The sequence below is a fragment of the Ranitomeya imitator genome, chromosome 1 (genome assembly GCF_032444005.1).
Source record: "Ranitomeya imitator isolate aRanImi1 chromosome 1, aRanImi1.pri, whole genome shotgun sequence".
Lineage (NCBI taxonomy): Eukaryota > Metazoa > Chordata > Amphibia > Anura > Dendrobatidae > Ranitomeya > Ranitomeya imitator.
In genome coordinates this window covers 838,744,315-838,764,916 of record NC_091282.1, presented here as the reverse complement: position 1 = coordinate 838,764,916, position 20,602 = coordinate 838,744,315, and the positions used below count along the sequence as shown (strand labels likewise).

Here is a 20,602-nt window from a genome sequence, read left to right as displayed (position 1 = left end):
GTAATGGTGGGATTTCCTATGCCTGCTGGTTTGAATGAGTCTATGTCCTTGGCCATTCAGATCGGTCGTCGCTTGCGCGAGCGTAAATCTGTGCACCATCTGGCGGTACTGCCTGAGAGTAAACCTGAGCCTATGCAGTGCGACAGGACTATGACTAAAGTAGAACGGCAAGAACACAGACGTCTGAACAGACTGTGTTTCTATTGTGGTGATTCTACTCATGCTATTTCTAATTGTCCTAAACGCACTAGGCGGTTCGATAGCTCTGCCATTATTGGTACTGTACAGTCCAAATTCCTTTTGTCCATTACCTTAATGTGCTCTTTGTCATCGTATTCTGTCATGGCGTTTGTGGATTCAGGCGCTGCCCTGAATCTGATGGATTTGGATTATGCTAAACGTTGTGGATTTTTCTTGGAGCCTTTGCGGTGTCCTATTCCGTTGAGAGGAATTGATGCTACACCTTTGGCCAAGAATAAGCCTCAGTACTGGGCCCAGCTGACCATGTGCATGGCTCCTGCACATCAGGAAGTTATTCGCTTTCTGGTACTGCATAATTTGCATGATGTGGTCGTGTTGGGGTTGCCATGGCTACAAACCCATAATCCAGTATTGGATTGGAACTCTATGTCGGTAACCAGCTGGGGTTGTCAGGGAGTACATGGTGATGTTCCATTTTTGTCTATTTCGTCATCCATTCCTTCTGACATCCCAGAGTTCTTGTCGGACTTTCAGGATGTATTTGAAGAGTCCAAGTCTGATGCCCTACCTCCGCATAGGAATTGTGATTGTGCTATCGATTTGATTCCTGGTAGTAAATTCCCTAAGGGTCGTTTATTTAATTTGTCCGTACCTGAACACACCGCTATGCGCAGTTATGTGAAGGAGTCCCTGGAGAAGGGACATATTCGCCCATCGTCGTCACCATTGGGAGCAGGGTTCTTTTTTGTAGCCAAGAAGGATGGTTCGCTAAGACCGTGTATTGATTACCGCCTTCTTAATAAGATCACTGTTAAGTTTCAGTATCCCTTGCCATTGATTTCTGACTTGTTTGCTCGGATTAAGGGGGCTAGTTGGTTTACTAAGATTGATCTTCGTGGTGCGTATAATCTGGTGAGAATCAGGCAGGGAGATGAATGGAAAACGGCATTTAATACGCCCGAGGGTCATTTTGAGTATCTGGTGATGCCGTTCGGACTTGCCAATGCTCCATCTGTTTTTCAGTCTTTTATGCATGACATTTTCCGTGAGTATCTGGATAAATTCTTGATTGTTTACTTGGATGACATTTTGATCTTCTCAGATGATTGGGAGTCTCATGTGAAGCAAGTCAGAATGGTTTTCCAGGTACTGCGTGCTAATTCCTTGTTCGTGAAGGGATCAAAGTGTCTCTTCGGTGTGCAGAAAGTTTCATTTTTGGGGTTCATCTTTTCCCCTTCTACTATCGAGATGGATCCGGTTAAGGTTCAGGCCATCCAGGATTGGACTCAGCCGACATCTCTAAAAAGTCTGCAGAAATTCCTGGGCTTTGCTAATTTTTATCGTCGCTTCATCTGTAATTTTTCTAGCATTGCCAGACCATTGACCGATTTGACCAAGAAGGGTGCTGATTTGGTTAATTGGTCTTCTGCTGCCGTGGAAGCTTTTCAGGAGTTGAAGCGTCGTTTTTGCTGTGCCCCTGTGTTGTGTCAACCTGATGTTTCTCTTCCGTTCCAGGTCGAGGTTGATGCTTCTGAGATTGGTGCAGGGGCGGTTTTGTCACAGAGAGGTTCTGGTTGCTCAGTGTTCAAACCATGTGCTTTCTTTTCCAGGAAATTTTCTGCTGCTGAGCGTAATTATGATGTGGGCAACCGAGAGTTGCTGGCCATGAAGTGGGCATTCGAGGAGTGGCGTCATTGGCTTGAGGGTGCTAAGCATCGCGTGGTGGTATTGACTGATCATAAGAACTTGACTTATCTCGAGTCTGCCAAGCGCTTGAATCCTAGACAGGCCCGTTGGTCGTTATTTTTTGCTCGTTTTGATTTTGTGATTTCATACCTTCCGGGCTCTAAAAATGTGAAGGCGGATGCTCTGTCTAGGAGTTTTGTGCCCGACTCTCCGGGGTTATCTGAGCCGGCGAGTATCCTCAAGGAAGGAGTCATTGTGTCTGCCATCTCCCCTGATTTGCGGAGAGTGTTGCAGAAATTTCAGGCTAATAAACCTGATCGTTGTCCGGCCGAGAAACTGTTCGTCCCTGATAGGTGGACTAGTAAAGTTATCTCTGAACTTCATTGTTCGGTGCTGGCCGGTCATCCAGGAATCTTTGGTACCAGGGAGTTGGTTGCTAGATCCTTCTGGTGGCCATCTCTGTCACGGGATGTGCGTGCTTTTGTGCAGTCCTGTGGAATTTGTGCTAGGGCTAAGCCCTGCTGTTCACGTGCCAGTGGGTTGCTTTTGCCCTTGCCGGTCCCGAAGAGGCCTTGGACACATATTTCGATGGATTTCATTTCTGACCTTCCCGTTTCTCAAAAAATGTCGGTCATTTGGGTGGTCTGTGATCGCTTTTCTAAAATGGTCCATCTGGTGCCCTTGGTTAAATTGCCTTCCTCCTCTGATTTGGTGCCTTTGTTCTTCCAGCATGTGGTTCGTTTACATGGCATTCCTGAGAATATTGTTTCTGACAGAGGTTCCCAGTTTGTCTCGAGGTTCTGGCGAGCCTTTTGTGGTAGGATGGGCATTGACCTATCTTTCTCCTCGGCCTTCCATCCTCAGACTAATGGCCAGACCGAACGAACCAATCAGACCTTGGAAACATATCTGAGATGTTTTGTTTCCGCTGACCAGGATGATTGGGTGTCATTTTTGCCGTTGGCTGAGTTCGCCCTTAATAATCGGGCCAGCTCGGCTACCTTGGTCTCTCCATTTTTCTGCAATTCTGGGTTCCATCCTCGTTTCTCTTCAGGACAGGTTGAGTCTTCGGACTGTCCTGGTGTGGATTCTGTGGTGGACAGGTTGCAGCAGATCTGGACTCAGGTAGTGGACAATTTGACCTTGTCCCAGGAGAAGGCTCAGCTTTTCGCAAATCGCAGACGCCGTGTGGGACCCCGACTTCGTGTTGGGGATTTGGTTTGGTTATCTTCTCGTCATATTCCTATGAAGGTTTCCTCTCCTAAATTTAAACCTCGTTTTATTGGTCCGTATAGGATTTCTGAGATTCTCAATCCGGTGTCTTTTCGCCTGACCCTCCCAGACTCCTTTTCCATACATAATGTATTCCATAGGTCGTTGTTGAGGAGATACGTGGCACCTATGGTTCCATCTGTGGAGCCTCCTGCCCCTGTTTTGGTGGAGGGGGAATTGGAGTATATTGTGGAGAAGATTTTGGATTCTCGTGTCTCTAGACGGAAACTCCAGTATCTGGTCAAATGGAAGGGTTATGCTCAGGAAGATAATTCCTGGGTTTTTGCCTCTGATGTCCATGCCCCAGATCTTGTTCGTGCCTTTCATGTGGCTCATCCTGGTCGGCCTGGGGGTTCTGGTGAGGGTTCGGTGACCCCTCCTCAAGGGGGGGGTACTGTTGTGAATTCTGTGGCTGAGTTCACTTCTGTGGTCACAAGTGGTATTGCAGTCTCTGGGCTTCCTCCCTCAGGTGTTTTGGTGAGCTCGTTGGCTGCCTTGCTATTTAGCTCCACCTGAGTCTGTCTTCCTTGCTCCTTGTCAATGTTCCAGTGTTGGATCTGAGCTACTGCATCTTTCCTTGGGCCTGCTGCTCTGCTAGATAAGTGCTTCTAGTTTGTTTTCTGTTTTTTTTCTGTCCAGCTTGCTATTGTCTTTTGCTGGAAGCTCTGAGAAGCAGAGGGGTGCACCGCCGTGCTGTTAGTTCGGCACGGTGGGTCTTTTTGCCCCTTTGCGTGGTTTTCGTTTTAGGGTTTTTTGTAGACTGCATAGTTCTCTTTGCTATCCTCGCTCTGTCTAGAATATCGGGTCTCACTTTGCTGAATCTATTTCATTCCTACGTTTGTCTTTTCATCTTGCTAACAGTCATTATATGTGGGGGGCTGCCTATTCCTTTGGGGTATTTCTCTGAGGTAAGTCAGGCTTGTATTTCTATCTTCAGGCTAGTCAGCTCCTCAGGCAGTGCCGAGTTGCATAGGTAGTTGTTAGGCGCAATCCACTGCTGCTTATAGTTGTGTGAGGATAGATCAGGTACTGCAGTCTACAGAGATTCCACGTCTCAGAGCTCGTCCTATTGTTTTTGGTTATTGCCAGATCTCTGTATGTGCGCTGATTACTGCACGCTGTGTTGCCTGATTGCCAGCCATAACACATAACTCTCTGGTTTAACAGAATAAAAATTCAAAATGTGAAAATTGCGAAATTTTCGAAATTTTCGCCAAATTTCCGTTTTTATCACAAATAAACGCAGAATTGATTGACCTAAATTTACCACTAACATGGTAAGACAGCTTTAGGCCGGTTTCACACGTCAGTGGCTCCGGTACATGAGGTGACAGTTTACTCACATACCGGAGCCACTGACACACGTAGACACATTCAAATCAATGCATCTGTGCAGATGTCATTGATTTTTTGCGGACTGTGTCTCCGTGTGCCAAACACGGAGACATGTCAGTGTTCGGGGGAGCGCACTGATTACACGGACCCATTAAAGTCAATGGGTCCGTATAAAACACGTACTCCCATACGTACCCCGGCTCATTTACAGTGATGAATATGCGGCTCCACCCCTATGGGAGGTTTAGCCGCATATTCATGACTGTAATCGGCGGCCCCACGTGACTGCTCATACAGTAGAAGGTGCGGCCAGGACAGGAAGCAGCGCCAGCCAGCGAGGGAGCCGGGTGAGTATTTTAAGAACAGCGGGCGGGCGCACAGGGGGTGGAAGGGGGGTTGGGACATGGACCTTTATTTTAAACACGAGAAACAAAAAAAAAAGGATTATTCATATCTTCTTTATAGCAAACGCTGCTGCAGAGAAGATATGAATTGCGGCTTCAGCACCGGATGCAGGGGACAGCGCTAAACTTTAGCGCTGTCTCCTGCACGGTGCGTGTGGTACACAGTGGGCACACGGGCGGCACACATGTGCCGCCCGTGTGCCACACTGATGTGCCACAGAAACGCACGGGCACACGGACACGGATAATTCCGGTACCGATTTTTCCGGTACCGGAATTATCTGGACGTGTGGGACTGCCCTTAGGCTATGTGCACACGTTGCAGATTTTGCTGTGGATCCGCAGCGGATCTTCAGCTGCGGGTCCGCAGCAGCTTTCCATGCGTTTACAGTACAATGTAAACCTATGGAAACCGCAATCCGCAGTGCCCATGCTGCGGAAAAAATTGTGCGGAAACGCTGCGGGTTACATTCCGCAGCATGTCAATTCTTTGTGTGGATTCTGCTGCGGTTTACACCTGCTCCACAATAGGAATCCACAGGTATAAAAAAGCAGGTGGAATCCACACACAAAATCTGCATAAAAACCGCAGTAAATGCGTGGTAAATCTGCAGGTAAAACGCAGTGCCTTTTACCTGCGGATTTCTCAAATCCGCTGCGGAAAAATCCGCAGAGCTCCAAAATATGTGTGCACATACTCTTATTCTTCGGATCAGTATGATTACAGCGATACCACATTTATATAACTTTTTTATGTTTTGGTGTTTTTATAGAAAAATTTTTTTTTTTCTGAGAGCTATAACTTTTTTTATTCTTCCACTGATGGAGCTGTATAGTGGCTTGATTTTTGCAGGACTAAATTATGTTTTCAGCTATACCATTTTCATTTACATTTGTCTTTTTGATTGCGTTTTATTCCACTTTTTGTTTGGTAGCATGATGAAAAAGCATATTTTTTTTTACCTCTATTTTTCCACTAGACAACTAGTGTAACAGGGTCCTTCCAGACACGGAAATACCAAATATGGACTTTTTTTTGTTTATATTTTATTTTACAGAAAAATTTGTAATTATGGGTATAGAATATATATTTTTTCTTATTTTGTGATTTTTTTTTACAAATATTTTTACAATTTATTTAAACTTTTTTGTTAACTTTTTTGTTGAGTCCTTCTATGGAACTTTAACTGTTAGCAATCTGATCGCTCTGATCATGGTCTAACAAGCTTGCTTAACCTGGTGACCCAGATGTCCTCACGATGACCTCGAGTCACCATGGCAATGATGTTCCTGCCTTCTAAATGCTGCGATTGATATCGATCGCAGCATTTCGGGGGTTCAATAGTCGAGGCCCGTGCGAACACCACTCCTGGCAATGAGAGCTGGGTGTAAGCTATCATGTTAGGTGAACACCCAGTGGCGATCGAGCGCACAGCTTTTATAACCACGCTACAGCCAGGATGTATCCATATGTCCTAGGTCGAGAACCCCTTCCAAGCTAAGACATATGGATACGTCCTAGGTAGTGAGAGGGCTTAATTATAGCTAGCCAGGTGCTAACTTTTTTCCAGTTAATTAATTTAATACTGTAGGAATGCTGGCCTTGCCTATATATATTTTTGAACTGTGCATTGCGAGTTGTGTGTGGGCATCCCTTGGGCCATGTACCCTTATCTATAGGTATTTCCCAGGTTTTAATTAGAGCTAACCTGAATACTAAATATTTCCCCTTTCTGGCATTATAGCTTTGATGAATCAGAACTTATTGAATAAAGGAGATGGGATGGTAATAGGTGGTAAGTTACAGAATGGTACAGTAGTGGACTATAGAGACTGAAGTACTTAAAACATGGCCAAGAAATATCCATAGGTCCCGATTTCTTATATGAGCTTTATTGAAGTCACTTTTTTTCTTTTTTTGTCTTGTTATATTCACTTTTTGTGCCACATTCTTCAAAATTATACATGCAGGTCATGAACTTGACATAAGATAAAAGAATGCTCTTTATTTTAGTCCTTAACTTTTTTTACAACCCTTTTGCAAAAAAAGTCACAAATCCTTTAAAAAGTCATGTTTGTCTAAAAATGCATCAGAAACCTTACACCAGAGGGAAACTGGAAGGAGCTGCACCCTAAAAATGAGACGAAAAGAAAGGGAATTTCCAGCACATCCATCCAGTGTAAGTAAAATATCCAAAATTTATTAGAACATTTTAAAAAACAGTTTTAAAAAAAGAGAGAGAGAGACCCTCTCTGCTTGACGCATTTCTGGCGCACCACGGTGCCCTTAGTCATAGGAACTATAGGAACTAATGGCTAAGACTATGACTAAGGGCGCCGTGGTGCGCTAGAAACGCATCAGGCAGAGAGGGTCTCCTCTCTATTTTAAAACTGTTTTTTAAAATGTTCTAATAAATTTTGGATATTTTACTTACACTGGATGGACGTGCTGGAAATTTCCTTTCTTTTCTTCTACTTCAGCTGAAATCACCAGCAGGTGATGCATGTCTCGGCGTGTCAAGCTCCAACCCTTCCCTCTCCCCCCTCCTCTCTTTCTTGCCTAAAAATGAGACATTTGGTAAAATTCATATTGGACCTGTCTAAAAGTTCTGGTAAGAAAAATTTCAAATAATCTCAAATAATACTCAAAAATTATTTTAAAAAGAAAAACGAATTGGTGCAAAACTTAAATTGGCGCAAATATTAAAGCCACTAACAAGGAGCAAATGACTCCAGAAAAGTGGAGAAACAACAATTATGATTCGGGGTCACAGTATTTAGCATTTGTCATAAATAGGACAAGGGCAGAATATCAAAAACCTTCTCTAAATCAATGATGAGGAGTGAAATTGGGTGTTAATTTGTATTAGCCCAGTTAAAGACATTATGTGGCATTATCTCAGGATTGGTGTCCAGGGTGGAAACCAACATAGTCAGAAGTGAGAATGATATCATATGTTGGGCAATATTTGTGTGAATGTTTGTTTGAACTGTAATATTTTCACTAGAAGTGAACCTGTAGCAAACCCAGATTTTCAATCTGAATTTTCAGTGGAGGAGCCAGCCTGAGAATGAAGCGTACAATTAGGATACAGAAGTGAGGCACAGAATCAACTACAGTCAACTCCTGATCTGATACAACCTAATAAATGTATCTCTTTGGCTTATAATTATAATGTAATTTCCTTCTGCTGGAAAATAAAATGTAAAGCATGGCATGTTTCCATTATGTTGGGTGATGTACAACAAAAAAGTATATTGGGGGTACCGTGTTAACCAAAAAAAATCTATGCAAATACTAAAAAAGACAAAAGTATTCTCAAAGTGATTGGTTTGTCCAGAAAAACTATATTTGAAAGTTTTCAGAGCGCGGAGGCTTCTTCATCAGGCAAGTAAACAAATAAACGACTGAGTTAAGAGCAAAATATTTAATATTTAGTACAACAGGACATTTGTGGATGGGGTTATGCCTCTTAAACATAAGCCAAGGTTGTAAAATTAAGGTTATTGCTTGTAAATTTTGGTAATAAACCTGAATAATTTTGATTGCAACTGTACTCATTTGTCAGATGCGAGTCATCTTTTCGGACAGTTGAACAAGAGAAACTTCTACTACGTGGCCCAAAAACTCCCCTTTGAATACTTTCCAATTTATTGTGCCTGAAAATGTTATTCAGTGATGTATACATACCTATCCATTATTGCAGGGGAGTAATTATAGTCCAGCAGTAGAGTAGGTTTATTCTAACCCATTCTCAGTTTATTTACATTTTACATAATTAATCAATATTTTTATTATTCACTAGTTTTATGGCCTGAAGAGTAAGTACATTGGTTTTTGTTACTCCAGCCCATTTTCAATTCATTTAAATTTTTATTCAGAATTTGGGAAAAATAGTGCAACGTGTAAACTATTTCTTTGAATTATCATCATCAATTACCTGTGTTCCAGTGGAATATCTTCCAGAAGGTTGAGAATTTGATGTCTTGGTTGAACCAACTGAGTTTTCCATTTTTTTCCCACTACAGCAATGATTTCGTAAACATTTGCCATACTCTTTACGCACCTATAAATAGCAGAAGCAAAAATGTTTATGACTGATTACCAGATATTAGATGACATTTGAACTGCAGCTTAATGTGTGACATTTTCACATAAAGGAAGCTTTTTTATTTTCATTACAGTAGTTTGGCTTTTAACCATACCATGAACAGAACTGTATTGGGCTTGATGCCTCAAGCAAAATTTCAGTTTTTGGAATATGTCATAATACGGGTATTATTTATCATTGATATTTGACAAATTGAATGCTATTTTTTTGACTTGCTATTGTTTCAAGTTTAAAGTACCACTCCTGTGTTTTTTTTTTCAGCACTGGGGTGGATCTTTAAATAGAAGCCCTCGTTCTTATACTCACCTTCCAGCGGCTTCACCTTTTACCGATGCCGCTCCGGTCCCACAGCGCCATTTTGAGCTTGTAACTTCTGACTCAGAAGTCACATACATCACCAGCTCTCAAAACCTGTCTACACTGTGTGCAGAATTATTAGGCAAGTTGTATTTTGATCACATGATACTTTTTATACATATTGTCCTAGTCCAAGCTATACAGGCTTGAGAGCAAACTACCAATTAAGTAAATCAAGTGATGTGCATCTCTGTAATGAGGAGGGGTGTTGTCTAATGACATCAAAACCCTATATAAGGTGTGCTTAATTATTAGGCAACTTCCTTTCTTTGGCAAAATGGGTCAGAAGAGAGATTTGACGGGCTCTGAAAAGTCTACAATTGTGATATGTCTTGCAGAGGGATGCAGCAGTCTTGAAATTGCCAAACTTTTGAAGTGTGATCACCGAACAATCAAGCATTTCATGACAAATAGCCAACAAGGTCGCAAGAAGCGTGCTTGGCAAAAAAGGGGCAAAATAACTGCCAATGAATTGAGGAAAATCAAGCGTGAAGCTGCCAAGATGCCATTTGCCACCTGTGTTGCCATATTTCAGAGCTGCAACGTTACTGGAGTAACAAAAAGCACAAGGTGTGCGATACTCAGGGACATGGCCAAGGTAAGGAAGGCTGAAAAACGACCACTTTTGCACAAGAAACATAAGATAAAACATCAAGATTGGGCCAAGAAATATCTTAAAGGTACCGTCACACTGGACGATATCGCTAGCGATCCGTGATGTTGCAGCGTCCTGGCTAACGATATTGTCCAGTGTGACAGGCAGCAGCGATCAGGCCCCTGCTGTGATATCGCTGTTCGGGGCAGAAAGGCCAGGACTTTATTTCGTCGCTGGATCTCCAGCTGACATCGCTGAATCGGCGTGTGTGACGCTGATTCAGCGATGTCTTCGCTGGTAACCAGGGTAAACATCGGGTTATTAAGCGCAGGGCCGCGCTTAGTAACCCGATGTTTACCCTGGTTACCATCGTTAAAGTAAAAAAAACAACCACTACATACTTACCTACCGCTGTCTGTCCCCAGCGCTGTGCTTCTCTGCTCTGGCTGTGAGCGCCGGGCAGCCGGAAAGCACAGCGGTGACGTCACCGCTCTGCTTTCCGGCCGCTGTGCTTACACAGGGCAGAGAAGCACAGCGCCGGGGACAGACAGCGGTAGGTAAGTATGTAGTGGTTGTTTTTTTTACTTTAACGATGGTAACCAGGGTAAACATCGGGTTACTAAGCGCGGCCCTGTGCTTAGTAACCCGATGTTTACCCTGGTTACCGGCATCGTTGGTCGCTGGAAAGCTGTCTGTGTGACAGCTCTCCAGCGACCAAACAGCGATGCTGCAGCGATCCGGATCGTTGTCGGTATCGCTGCAGCGTCGCTTAGTGTGACGGTACCTTAAGACTGACTTTTCAAAGGTTTTATGGACTGAAGAAATGAGAGTGACTCATGATGGGCCAGAGGCTGGATCAGTAAAGGGCAGAGAGCTCCATTCCAACTCAGACGCCAGCAAGGTGGAGGTGGGGTACTGGTATAGGCTGGTATCATCAAAGATGAACTTGTGGGACCTTTTCGGGTTGAGGATGGAGTGAAGCTCAACTCCCAGACCTACTGCTAGTCTCTGGAAGACAACTTCTTCAAGCAGTGGTACAGGAAGAAGTCGGTATCGTTCAAGAAAAACATGATTTTCATGCAGGACAATGCTCCATCACATGCCTCCAACTACTCCACAGCGTGGCTGGCCAGTAAAGGTCTCAAAGTAGAAAAAATAATGACTTGGCCCCCTTGTTCACCTGATCTGAACCCTATAGAGAACCTGTGGTCCCTCATTAAATGTGGGATCTACAGGGAGTGAAAACAGTACACCTCTTGGAACAGTGTCTGGAAGGCCGTGGTGGCTGCTGCACGCAATGTTGATGGTAAACAGATCAAGCAACTGACAGAATCTATGGATGGAAGGCTGTTGAGTGTCATCATAAGGAAAGGTGGCTATATTGGTCACTAATTTTGGGGGGTTTTGTTTTTGCATGTCAGAAATGTTTATTTCTAAATTTTGTGCAATGATATTGGTTTACCTGGTGAAAATAAACAAGTGAGATGGGGATATATTTGGTTTTTATTAAGTTGCCTAATAATTCTGCACGGTAATAGTTACCTGCACAAACAGATATCCTCCTAAGATAATAGCCAAATCTAAAAAAAATCCCACTCCAACTTCCAAAAATATTAAGCTTTGATATTTATGAGTCTTTTGGGTTGATTGAGAACATAGTTGTTGATCAATAATAAAAATAATCCTCTAAAATACAACTTGCCTAATAATTCTGAACACGGTGTATGAAAGACAGAATGAGGCTCTCATAGACTTGTATTGAAAAGTGACCTCTGACGCACTCCAGCAGACACTGGAGGGCGCCGGCAGGTCACTTTTCACCTGAAGTAGACTGAGCAATGCTGGAAAAGAATGAAGGGACAAAAGGTGAATATACAGTGGGTATGAAAAGTATTCAGACCCCTTTAAATGTTTCATTCTTTGTTTAATTGCAGCCATTTGGTAATTTCAAAAAAGTTCATTTTTTTTCTCATTAATGTACATTCTGCACTCCATCTTGACTGAAAAAAACAGAAATGTAGTAATTTTTGCAAATTTAATAAAAAAGAAAAACTGAAATATCACGAGTGATATCATAAATATTCACACACTCAATCAATCACACTCCAACCTCTCGACAATGGCAAAGACCAAAGAGTTTTCTAAGGATAACAGTGACAAAATTGTAGACCAACAGAAGGATGAGTTGAGCTACAGGATAATGGGCAAGCAGCAAGATGATTGTCAATCTTCCTTGGCCTGAGGTTCCATGCAAGATCTCGTCTCGTGATGTAAAGATGATTCTGAGAAAGGTCAGGAATCAACCCAGAACCACACGGGAGGACCTAGTCAATTAACTAAAGAGAGCTGGGACCACAGTCTCAAACATTACCGTTAGCAACACACTATGCCATCATGGATTAAAATCCTGCAGGGCACGCAAGGTCCCCATGCTCACGCCAGCACATGTCCAGGCCCATTTGAAAGTCACCAATGACCATCTGTATGATCCAGAGGAGTTATGGGAGGTCATGTGGTCAGATGAGACCAAAATAGAACTTTTTGGTATCAACTCCACTCGCCGTGTTTGGAAGAAGAAGAAGAAGAAGAAGAAGGATGAGTACAAACCCCAAGAACACCGTCCCAACCGTGAAGCATGGTGGAGGAAACATCATACTTTGGATGTGCTTTTCTGCAAAGGGGACAGGATGAATGCATCAAATTGAAGGGAAGATGGATGGGGTCATGTATCACGAGATCTTACCCAACAACCTCCTTCTCTCAGTAAGAGCATCGAAGATGGGTCGTGGCTGGGTACTCCAGCATGACAATTACCTAAAAAACACAGCCAGGGCAACTAAGGAGTGGCTCTGTAAGAAGCAATTCAAAGCCCTGGAGTAGCCTAGCCACTCTCCAGACCTGAACCCAATAGAAAATCTTTGGAGGGAGCTGAAACTCAATGTCACATGAAAGATCTGGAGAAGATCTGTATGGAAGAGTGTGCCAAAATCCCTGCTACTAGTCGCTATAAATATCTGCTCATTCCATTTGGGCCACACAAATCTCCAGTTATGTTCCATAATTCAGTAAATTAACTTCTCTGTGATTTCCTAAATCAGTATGTTCTTGTATATTGGATGATATTCCTATTTTCTCTACAGAGCTGTACTCATTGCCAACAATACATTTTCAGTGATTACCTGAATCATTATGTTCTTGTATATCTGTATGATAATCCGATTTTATCCAGAGATCTGTACTCACACTGCCTGCTGTTTTACTAAGGCTAGACAAACAAACTTCAGACCAGAATACAAATTAATACATGATACCTCAATCCCAGTTGTAGAGGAAGCTATAGTAGCAGTGGAAACTCTCATATACCAGACTGCAACCAAAGAATAAAGAGAGTATAAGAATCCAGAGATAAAAATAGCACAATAATTTAATTAGTTTACATAAAAATGAACACAATAACAATACATTTAAAGACAATGTAAAAAAAGTGACCACAACAGGTGTATCACACAAGGCCCACCTACATTATAAAGGATGAGGGAGCAAACTATGGTAATAAATTAAAAAGAGGAAAGTAATGTGGGAAAAAAGGGAGAAAGTTTTAAAGTGTCAGTGCAGATCAATACTCCCACATGCCCCAAACACGTAAAGGCATCAGCCTGCTAAAAGTGATCTCTAACTCCACCTAAAACTAAATAAGTCTTAGCAATTTATCACAATACCAAAAGTCTGCTCTTACCCATAGTGTCCTTATTAGGGACCAAGTGTGCGCAGCTCCAACGCGTGAGCCTCTTCTGGGAGCTGTCTGGAAGAAGCTCACGCGAAACGCGCATTGGAGCTGCGCACACTTGGTTCTTAATAAGGACACTATGGGTAAGAGCAGACTTTTGGTATTGTGATAATTTGCTGTGACTTCTTTAGTTTTAGAAGGAGTTAGAGATCACTTTGTAAGTGTTTGGGGCATGTGGGAGTGTTGATCTGCACTGGCACTTTAAAACTTTCTCCCCTTTTTCCCACATTACTTTCCTCTTTTGAATTTATTACCACAGTTTGCTCCCCCATCCTTTATAATGTAGGTGGGCCTTGTGTGATACACCTGTCATGGTCACTTTTTTACTTTGTCTTTAAATGTATTGTTAGTGTTTTCATTTTTATGTAAACTAATTAAATTCTTGTGTTATTTTTATTTATGGTTTCTTGCACTCTCTTCATTCTTTGTTTTACTAAGGCTGAAGCAAAAAAACTTGCATGCGAAACTCAAGAATTGCCTATGTGAACACTAAGAGATGCCATCTCTGGGATATCATGTTTCTTTGTGGGATCCTGAAATGGTCTCTGAAGTTCTGGACTTGCTGCAACCTGTGGGTCACAAAGCTCTTCAAAGATTCTTTGGTTTCATCAATTATTACTGCCAGTTTGAGAACTATTCTTAAACTGTTTTTCGTCTTATGGCCTTCACGAGTAAGGATGCAAATGCTGGAAATTGTCTGGACTCCACTATTCAAGCCTCTAGTGTTCTCAAGACTTCCTTCCTTTCTTGGTTCGACCTCAGTTTTGCATCATTTGGATGTCAGCAGGCCATTTTTTTCTTGAAGTGGATGCTTCTTCCATCAGAGTAAAAAAAATTCTAAAACAGTCTTCCCAGTAAGCTAAAAATTACAGTATATCTGTGTCTTCTTCTCCAAGAAATTTTCTCCAGCAGAACCAAGAAGTAATGTTTCTCCTTGTAAAGAGTGATATGTTAAGCATGCTGAGATGAGGAGACTTAAAGCCACAATGCTCCTTTGGGAAACATACAAATAGTCTCTTTAACCCCTCTGTGACCTTAGACGTACTATCCCGTCGAGGTGCCCTGGGCTTATCTGACCCTGGACGGGATAGTACGTCATAGCCGATCGGCCGCGCTCACGGGGGGAGCGCGGCCGATCGCGGCCGGGTGTCAGCTGCTTATCGCAGCTGACATCCGGCACTATGTGCGAGGAGCGGTCACGGACCGCCCCCGGCACATTAACCCCTGGCACACCGCGATCAAAGATGATCGCGATGTGCCGGCGGTGCAGGGAAGCACCACGCAGGGAGGGGGCTCCCTGCGGGCTTCCCTGAGCCCCCCGCAGCAACGCGATGTGATCGCGTTGCTGCGAGGGTCTCCTCACCTCCCTCCCTGCTCGAGCCCCGGATCCAAGATGGCCGCGGATCCGGGTCCTGCAGGGAGGGAGGTGGCTTCACAGAGCCTGCTCAGAGCAGGCACTGTGAAGCAGCCTGCACTCCTATCAGATCAGTGATCTGACAGAGTGCTGTGCAAACTGTCAGATCACTGATCTGTGATGTCCCCCCCTGGGACAAAGTAAAAAAGTAAAAAAAAAAATTTCCAAATGTGTAAAAAAAATAAAAAAAAATATTCCAAAATAATGAAAAAAAAAAAAAATATTATTCCCATAAATACATTTCTTCATCTAAATAAAAAAAAAAAACCAATAAAAGTACACATATTTAGTATCGCCGCGTCCGTAACGGCCCGACCTATAAAACTGGCCCACTAGTTAACCCCTTCAGTAAACACCGTAAGAAAAAAAAAAAAAAAACGAGGCAAAAAACAACGCTTTATTATCATACCGCCGAACAAAAAGTGGAATAACACGCGATCAAAAGGACAGATATAAATAACCATGGTACCGCTGAAAGCGTCATATTGTCCCGCAAAAAAAGAGCCGCCATACAGCATCATCAGCAAAAAAATAAAAAAGTTATAGTCCTGAGAATAAAGCGATGCAAAAATAATTATTTTTTCTGTAAAATAGTTTTTATCGTATAAAAGCACCAAACCATAAAAAAATGATATAAATGAGGTATCGCTGTAATCGTACTGACCCGAAGAATAAAACTGATTTATCAATTTTACCAAACGCGGAACGGTATAAACGCCTCCCCCAATAGAAATTCATGAATAGCTGGCTTTTGGTCATTCTTCCTCACAAAAATCGGAATAAAAAGCGATAAAAAAATGTCACGTGCCCAAAAATGTTTTCAATAAAAACGTCAACTCGTCCCGCAAAAAACAAGACCTCACATGACTCTGTGGACCAAAATATGGAAAAATTATAGCTCTCAAAATGTGGTATTGCAAAAAATATTTTTTGCAATAAAAAGGGTCTTTCAGTGTGTGACGGCTGCCAATCATAAAAATCCGCTAAAAAACTCGCTATAAAAGTAAATCAAACCCCCCTTCATCACCCCCTTAGTTAGGGAAAAATAAAAAAAAATGTATTTATTTCCATTTTCCCATTAGGGCTAGGGTTAGGGCTAGGGTTAGGGCTAGGGCTAGGGTTAGGGCTAGGGTTAGGGCTAGGGTTAGGGCTAGGGTTAGGGTTAGGGCTAGGGTTAGGGCTAGGGTTAGGGCTAGGGTTAGGGCTAGGGTTAGGGCTAGGGCTAGGGCTAGGGTTAGGGCTAGGGTTAGGGCTAGGGTTAGGGCTAGGGTTAGGGCTAGGGTTAGGGTTAGGGCTAGGGCTAGGGCTAGGATTAGGGTTAGGGTTGGGGCTACAGTTAGGGTTGGGGCTAAAGTTAGGGTTAGGGTTTAGATTACATTTACAGTTGGGAATAGGGTTGGGATTAGGGTTAGGGGTGTGTCAGGGTTAGAGGTGTGGTTAGGGTTACCGTTGGAATTAGGGTTAGGGGTGTGTTTAGATTAGGGTTTCAGTTATAATTGGGGGGTTTCCACTGTTTCGGCACATCAGGGGCTCTCCAAACACGACATGGCGTCCGATCTCAATTCCAGCCAATTCTGCGTTGAAAAAGTAAAACAGTGCTCCTTCCCTTCCGAGCTCTCCTGTGTGCCCAAACAGGGGTTTACCCCAACATATGGGGTATCAGCGTACTCAGGACAAATTGGACAACAACTTTTGTGGACCAATTTCTCCTGTTACCCTTGGGAAAATACAAAACTGGGGGCTAAAAAATAATTTTTGTGGGAAAACAAAAAGATTTTTTATTTTCACGGCTCTGCGTTATAAACTGTAGTGAAACACTTGGGGGTTCAAAGTTCTCACAACACATCTAGATAAGTTCATTGAGGGGTCTAGTTTCCAATATGGGGTCACTTGTGGGGGGTTTCTACTGTTTAGGTACATTAGGGGCTCTGCAAACGCAATGTGACGCCTGCAGACCAATCCATCTAAGTCTGCATTCCAAATGATGCTCCTTACCTTCCGAGCCCTCCCATGCGCCCAAACGGTGGTTCCCCCCCACATATCGGGTATCAGCGTACTCAGGACAAATTGGACAACAACTTTTGTGGACCAATTTCTCCTGTTACCCTTGGGAAAATACAAAACTGGGGGCTAAAAAATAATTTTTGTGGGAAAACAAAAAGATTTTTTATTTTCACGGCTCTGCGTTATAAACTGTAGTGAAACACTTGGGGGTTCAAAGTTCTCACAACACATCTAGATAAGTTCATTGAGGGGTCTAGTTTCCAATATGGGGTCACTTGTGGGGGGTTTCTACTGTTTAGGTACATTAGGGGCTCTGCAAACGCAATGTGACGCCTGCAGACCAATCCATCTAAGTCTGCATTCCAAATGATGCTCCTTCCCTTCCGAGCCCTCCCATGCGCCCAAACGGTGGTTCCCCCCCACATATCGGGTATCAGCGTACTCAGGACAAATTGGACAACAACTTTTGTGGACCAATTTCTCCTGTTACCCTTGGGAAAATACAAAACTGGGGGCTAAAAAATAATTTTTGTGGGAAAACAAAAAGATTTTTTATTTTCACGGCTCTGCGTTATAAACTGTAGTGAAACACTTGGGGGTTCAAAGTTCTCACAACACATCTAGATAAGTTCATTGAGGGGTCTAGTTTCCAATATGGGGTCACTTGTGGGGGGTTTCTACTGTTTAGGTACATTAGGGGCTCTGCAAACGCAATGTGACGCCTGCAGACCAATCCATCTAAGTCTGCATTCCAAATGATGCTCCTTCCCTTCCGAGCCCTCCCATGCGCCCAAACGGTGGTTCCCCCCCACATATCGGGTATCAGCGTACTCAGGACAAATTGGACAACAACATTTAGGGTCCAATTTCTCCTGCTAACCTTGGAAAAATACAAAACTGGGGGCTAAAATATAATTTTTGTGGAAAAAAAAATATTTTTTATTTGCATGGCTCTGCGTTATAAACTGTAGTGAAATACTTGGGGGTTCAAAGCTCTCACAACACATCAAGATGAGTTCCTTAGGGGGTCTACTTTCCAAAATGGTGTCACTTGTGGGGGGTTTCTACTGTTTAGGTACATTAGGGGCTCTGCAAACGCAATGTGACGCCTGCAGACCATTCCATCTAAGTCTGCATTCCAAATGGCGCTCCTTCCCTTCCGAACCCTCCCATGCGCCCAAACGGTGGTTCCCCCCCACATATGGGGTATCAGCGTACTCAGGACAAATTGGACAACAACTTTTGTGGTCCAATTTCTCCTCTTACCCTAGAGAAAATACAAAACTGGGGGCTAAAAAATAATTTTTGTGGGAAAAAAATTTTGTTTTATTTTTATGGCTCTGCATTATAAACTTCTGTGAAGCCCTTGGTGGGTCAAAGTGCTCACCACACATCCAGATAAGTTCCTTAGGGGGTCTACTTTCCAAAATGGTGTCACTTGTGGGGGGTTTCAATGTTTAGGCACATCAGTGGCTCTCCAAACGCAACATGGCGTCCCATCTCAATTCCTGTCAATTTTGCATTGAAAAGTCAAACGGCGCTCCTTCCCTTCCGAGCTCTCCCATGCGCCCAAACAGTGGTTTACTGCCACATATGGGGTATCAGCGTACTCGGGACAAATTGGACAACAACTTTTGAGGTCCAATTTCTTCTCTTACCCTTGGAAAAATAAAAAATTGGGGGCAAAAATATAATTTTTGTGAAAAAATATGATTTTTTATTTTTACGGTTCTGCATTATAAACTTCTGTGAAGCACTTGGTGGGTCAAAGTGCTCACCACACCTCTAGATAAGTTCCTTAGGGGGTCTACTTTCCAAAATGGTGTCACTTGTGGGGGGTTTCAATGTTTAGGCACATCAGTGGCTCTCCAAACGCAACATGGCGTCCCATCTCAATTTCTGTCAATTTTGCATTGAAAAGTCAAACTGCGCTCCTTCCCTTCCGAGCTCTCCCATGCGCCCAAACAGTGGTTTACTGCCACATATGGGGTATCAGCGTACTCAGGACAAATTGGACAACAACTTTTGAGGTCCAATTTCTTCTCTTACCCTTGGAAAAATAAAAAATTGGGGGCAAAAATATAATTTTTGTGAAAAAATATGATTTTTTATTTTTACGGTTCTGCATTATAAACTTCTGTGAAGCACTTGGTGGGTCAAAGTGCTCACCACACATCCAGATAAGTTCCTTAGGGGGTCTACTTTCCAAAATGGTGTCACTTGTGGGGGGTTTCAATGTTTAGGCACATCAGTGGCTCTCCAAACGCAACATGGCGTCCCATCTCAATTCCTGTCAAGTTTGCATTGAAAAGTCAAATAGCGCTCCTTCCCTTCCGAGCTCTCCCATGCGCCCAAACAGTGGTTTACTGCCACATATGGGGTATCAGCGTACTCAGGACAAATTGGACAACAACTTTTTGGGTCCAATTTCTCCTGTTACCCTTGGTAAAATAAAACAAATTGGAGCTGAAGTAAATTTTTTGTGTAAAAAAGTTAAATGTTCATTTTTATTTAAACATTCCAAAAATTCCTATTAAACACCTGAAGGGTTAATAAACTTCTTGAATGTGGTTTTGAGCACCTTGAGGGGTGCAGTTTTTAGAATGGTGTCACACTTGGGCATTTTCTATCATATAGACCCCTCAAAATGACTTCAAATGAGACGTGGTCCCTAAAAAAAAATGGTGTTGTAAAAATGAGAAATTGCTGGTCAACTTTTAACCCTTATAACTCCCTAACAAAAAAAAAAATTGGTTCCAAAATTATGCTGATGTAAAGGAGACATGTGGGAAATGTTACTTATTAAGTATTTTGTGTGACATATCTCTGTGATTTAATTGCATAAAAATTCAAAGTTTGAAAATTGCAAAATTTTCAAAATTTTCGCCAAATTTCCGTTTTTTTCACAAATAAACGCAGGTACTATCAAAGAAATTTTACCACTATCATGAAGTACAATATGTCACGAGAAAACAATGTCAGAATCACCAGGATCCGTTGAAGCGTTTCGGAGTTATAACCTCATAAAGGGACAGTGGTCAGAATTGTAAAAATTGGCCTGGTCATTAACGTGCAAACCACCCTTGGGGGTAAAGGGGTTAAAGAGTAAGAGGACTAGAACTCTAGTGTCATCTATTGGAAGTAGCCATCCTAGAAGTCAATGATGACCCTTTAACGAGCATTGTTACATGACTTAGGATAAAAGCCAAAAGCAGAATCTCAATTTGCAAACACTGTGTTTCGGGGTACTGCCCCTTGTCAGTATAAAGCGTAAGATGTGGTTTGGCTGTGTCAGAGGTGTTTGACTGGGATCCAAGAAGAAACATTTCTCCTTGTCACTCTCCGCAAGGAGAAATGCTACTTCTTGGATCCTGGTCAGATACCTCTCACACAGCCAAATCAGATCTTTGCACTGACGAGGGGCAGTACCCCGAA

General features: G+C 42.8%; 1 protein-coding gene across 20 annotated transcripts in view; it reads right to left on the bottom strand.

Moving 5' to 3' along the window:
- The window catches only part of ADGRL3 (adhesion G protein-coupled receptor L3), a 1,214,649-nt gene that overhangs the window by 319,341 nt on the left and 874,706 nt on the right, over window positions 1–20,602 (bottom strand). For all 20 annotated transcript variants that reach the window (XM_069740657.1, XM_069740660.1, XM_069740665.1 and 17 more), the window contains one exon: window positions 8,840–8,965. In XM_069740657.1, the coding sequence (XP_069596758.1) occupies window positions 8,840–8,965 (126 nt within the window). The remainder of the gene's footprint in view (window positions 1–8,839; window positions 8,966–20,602) is intronic.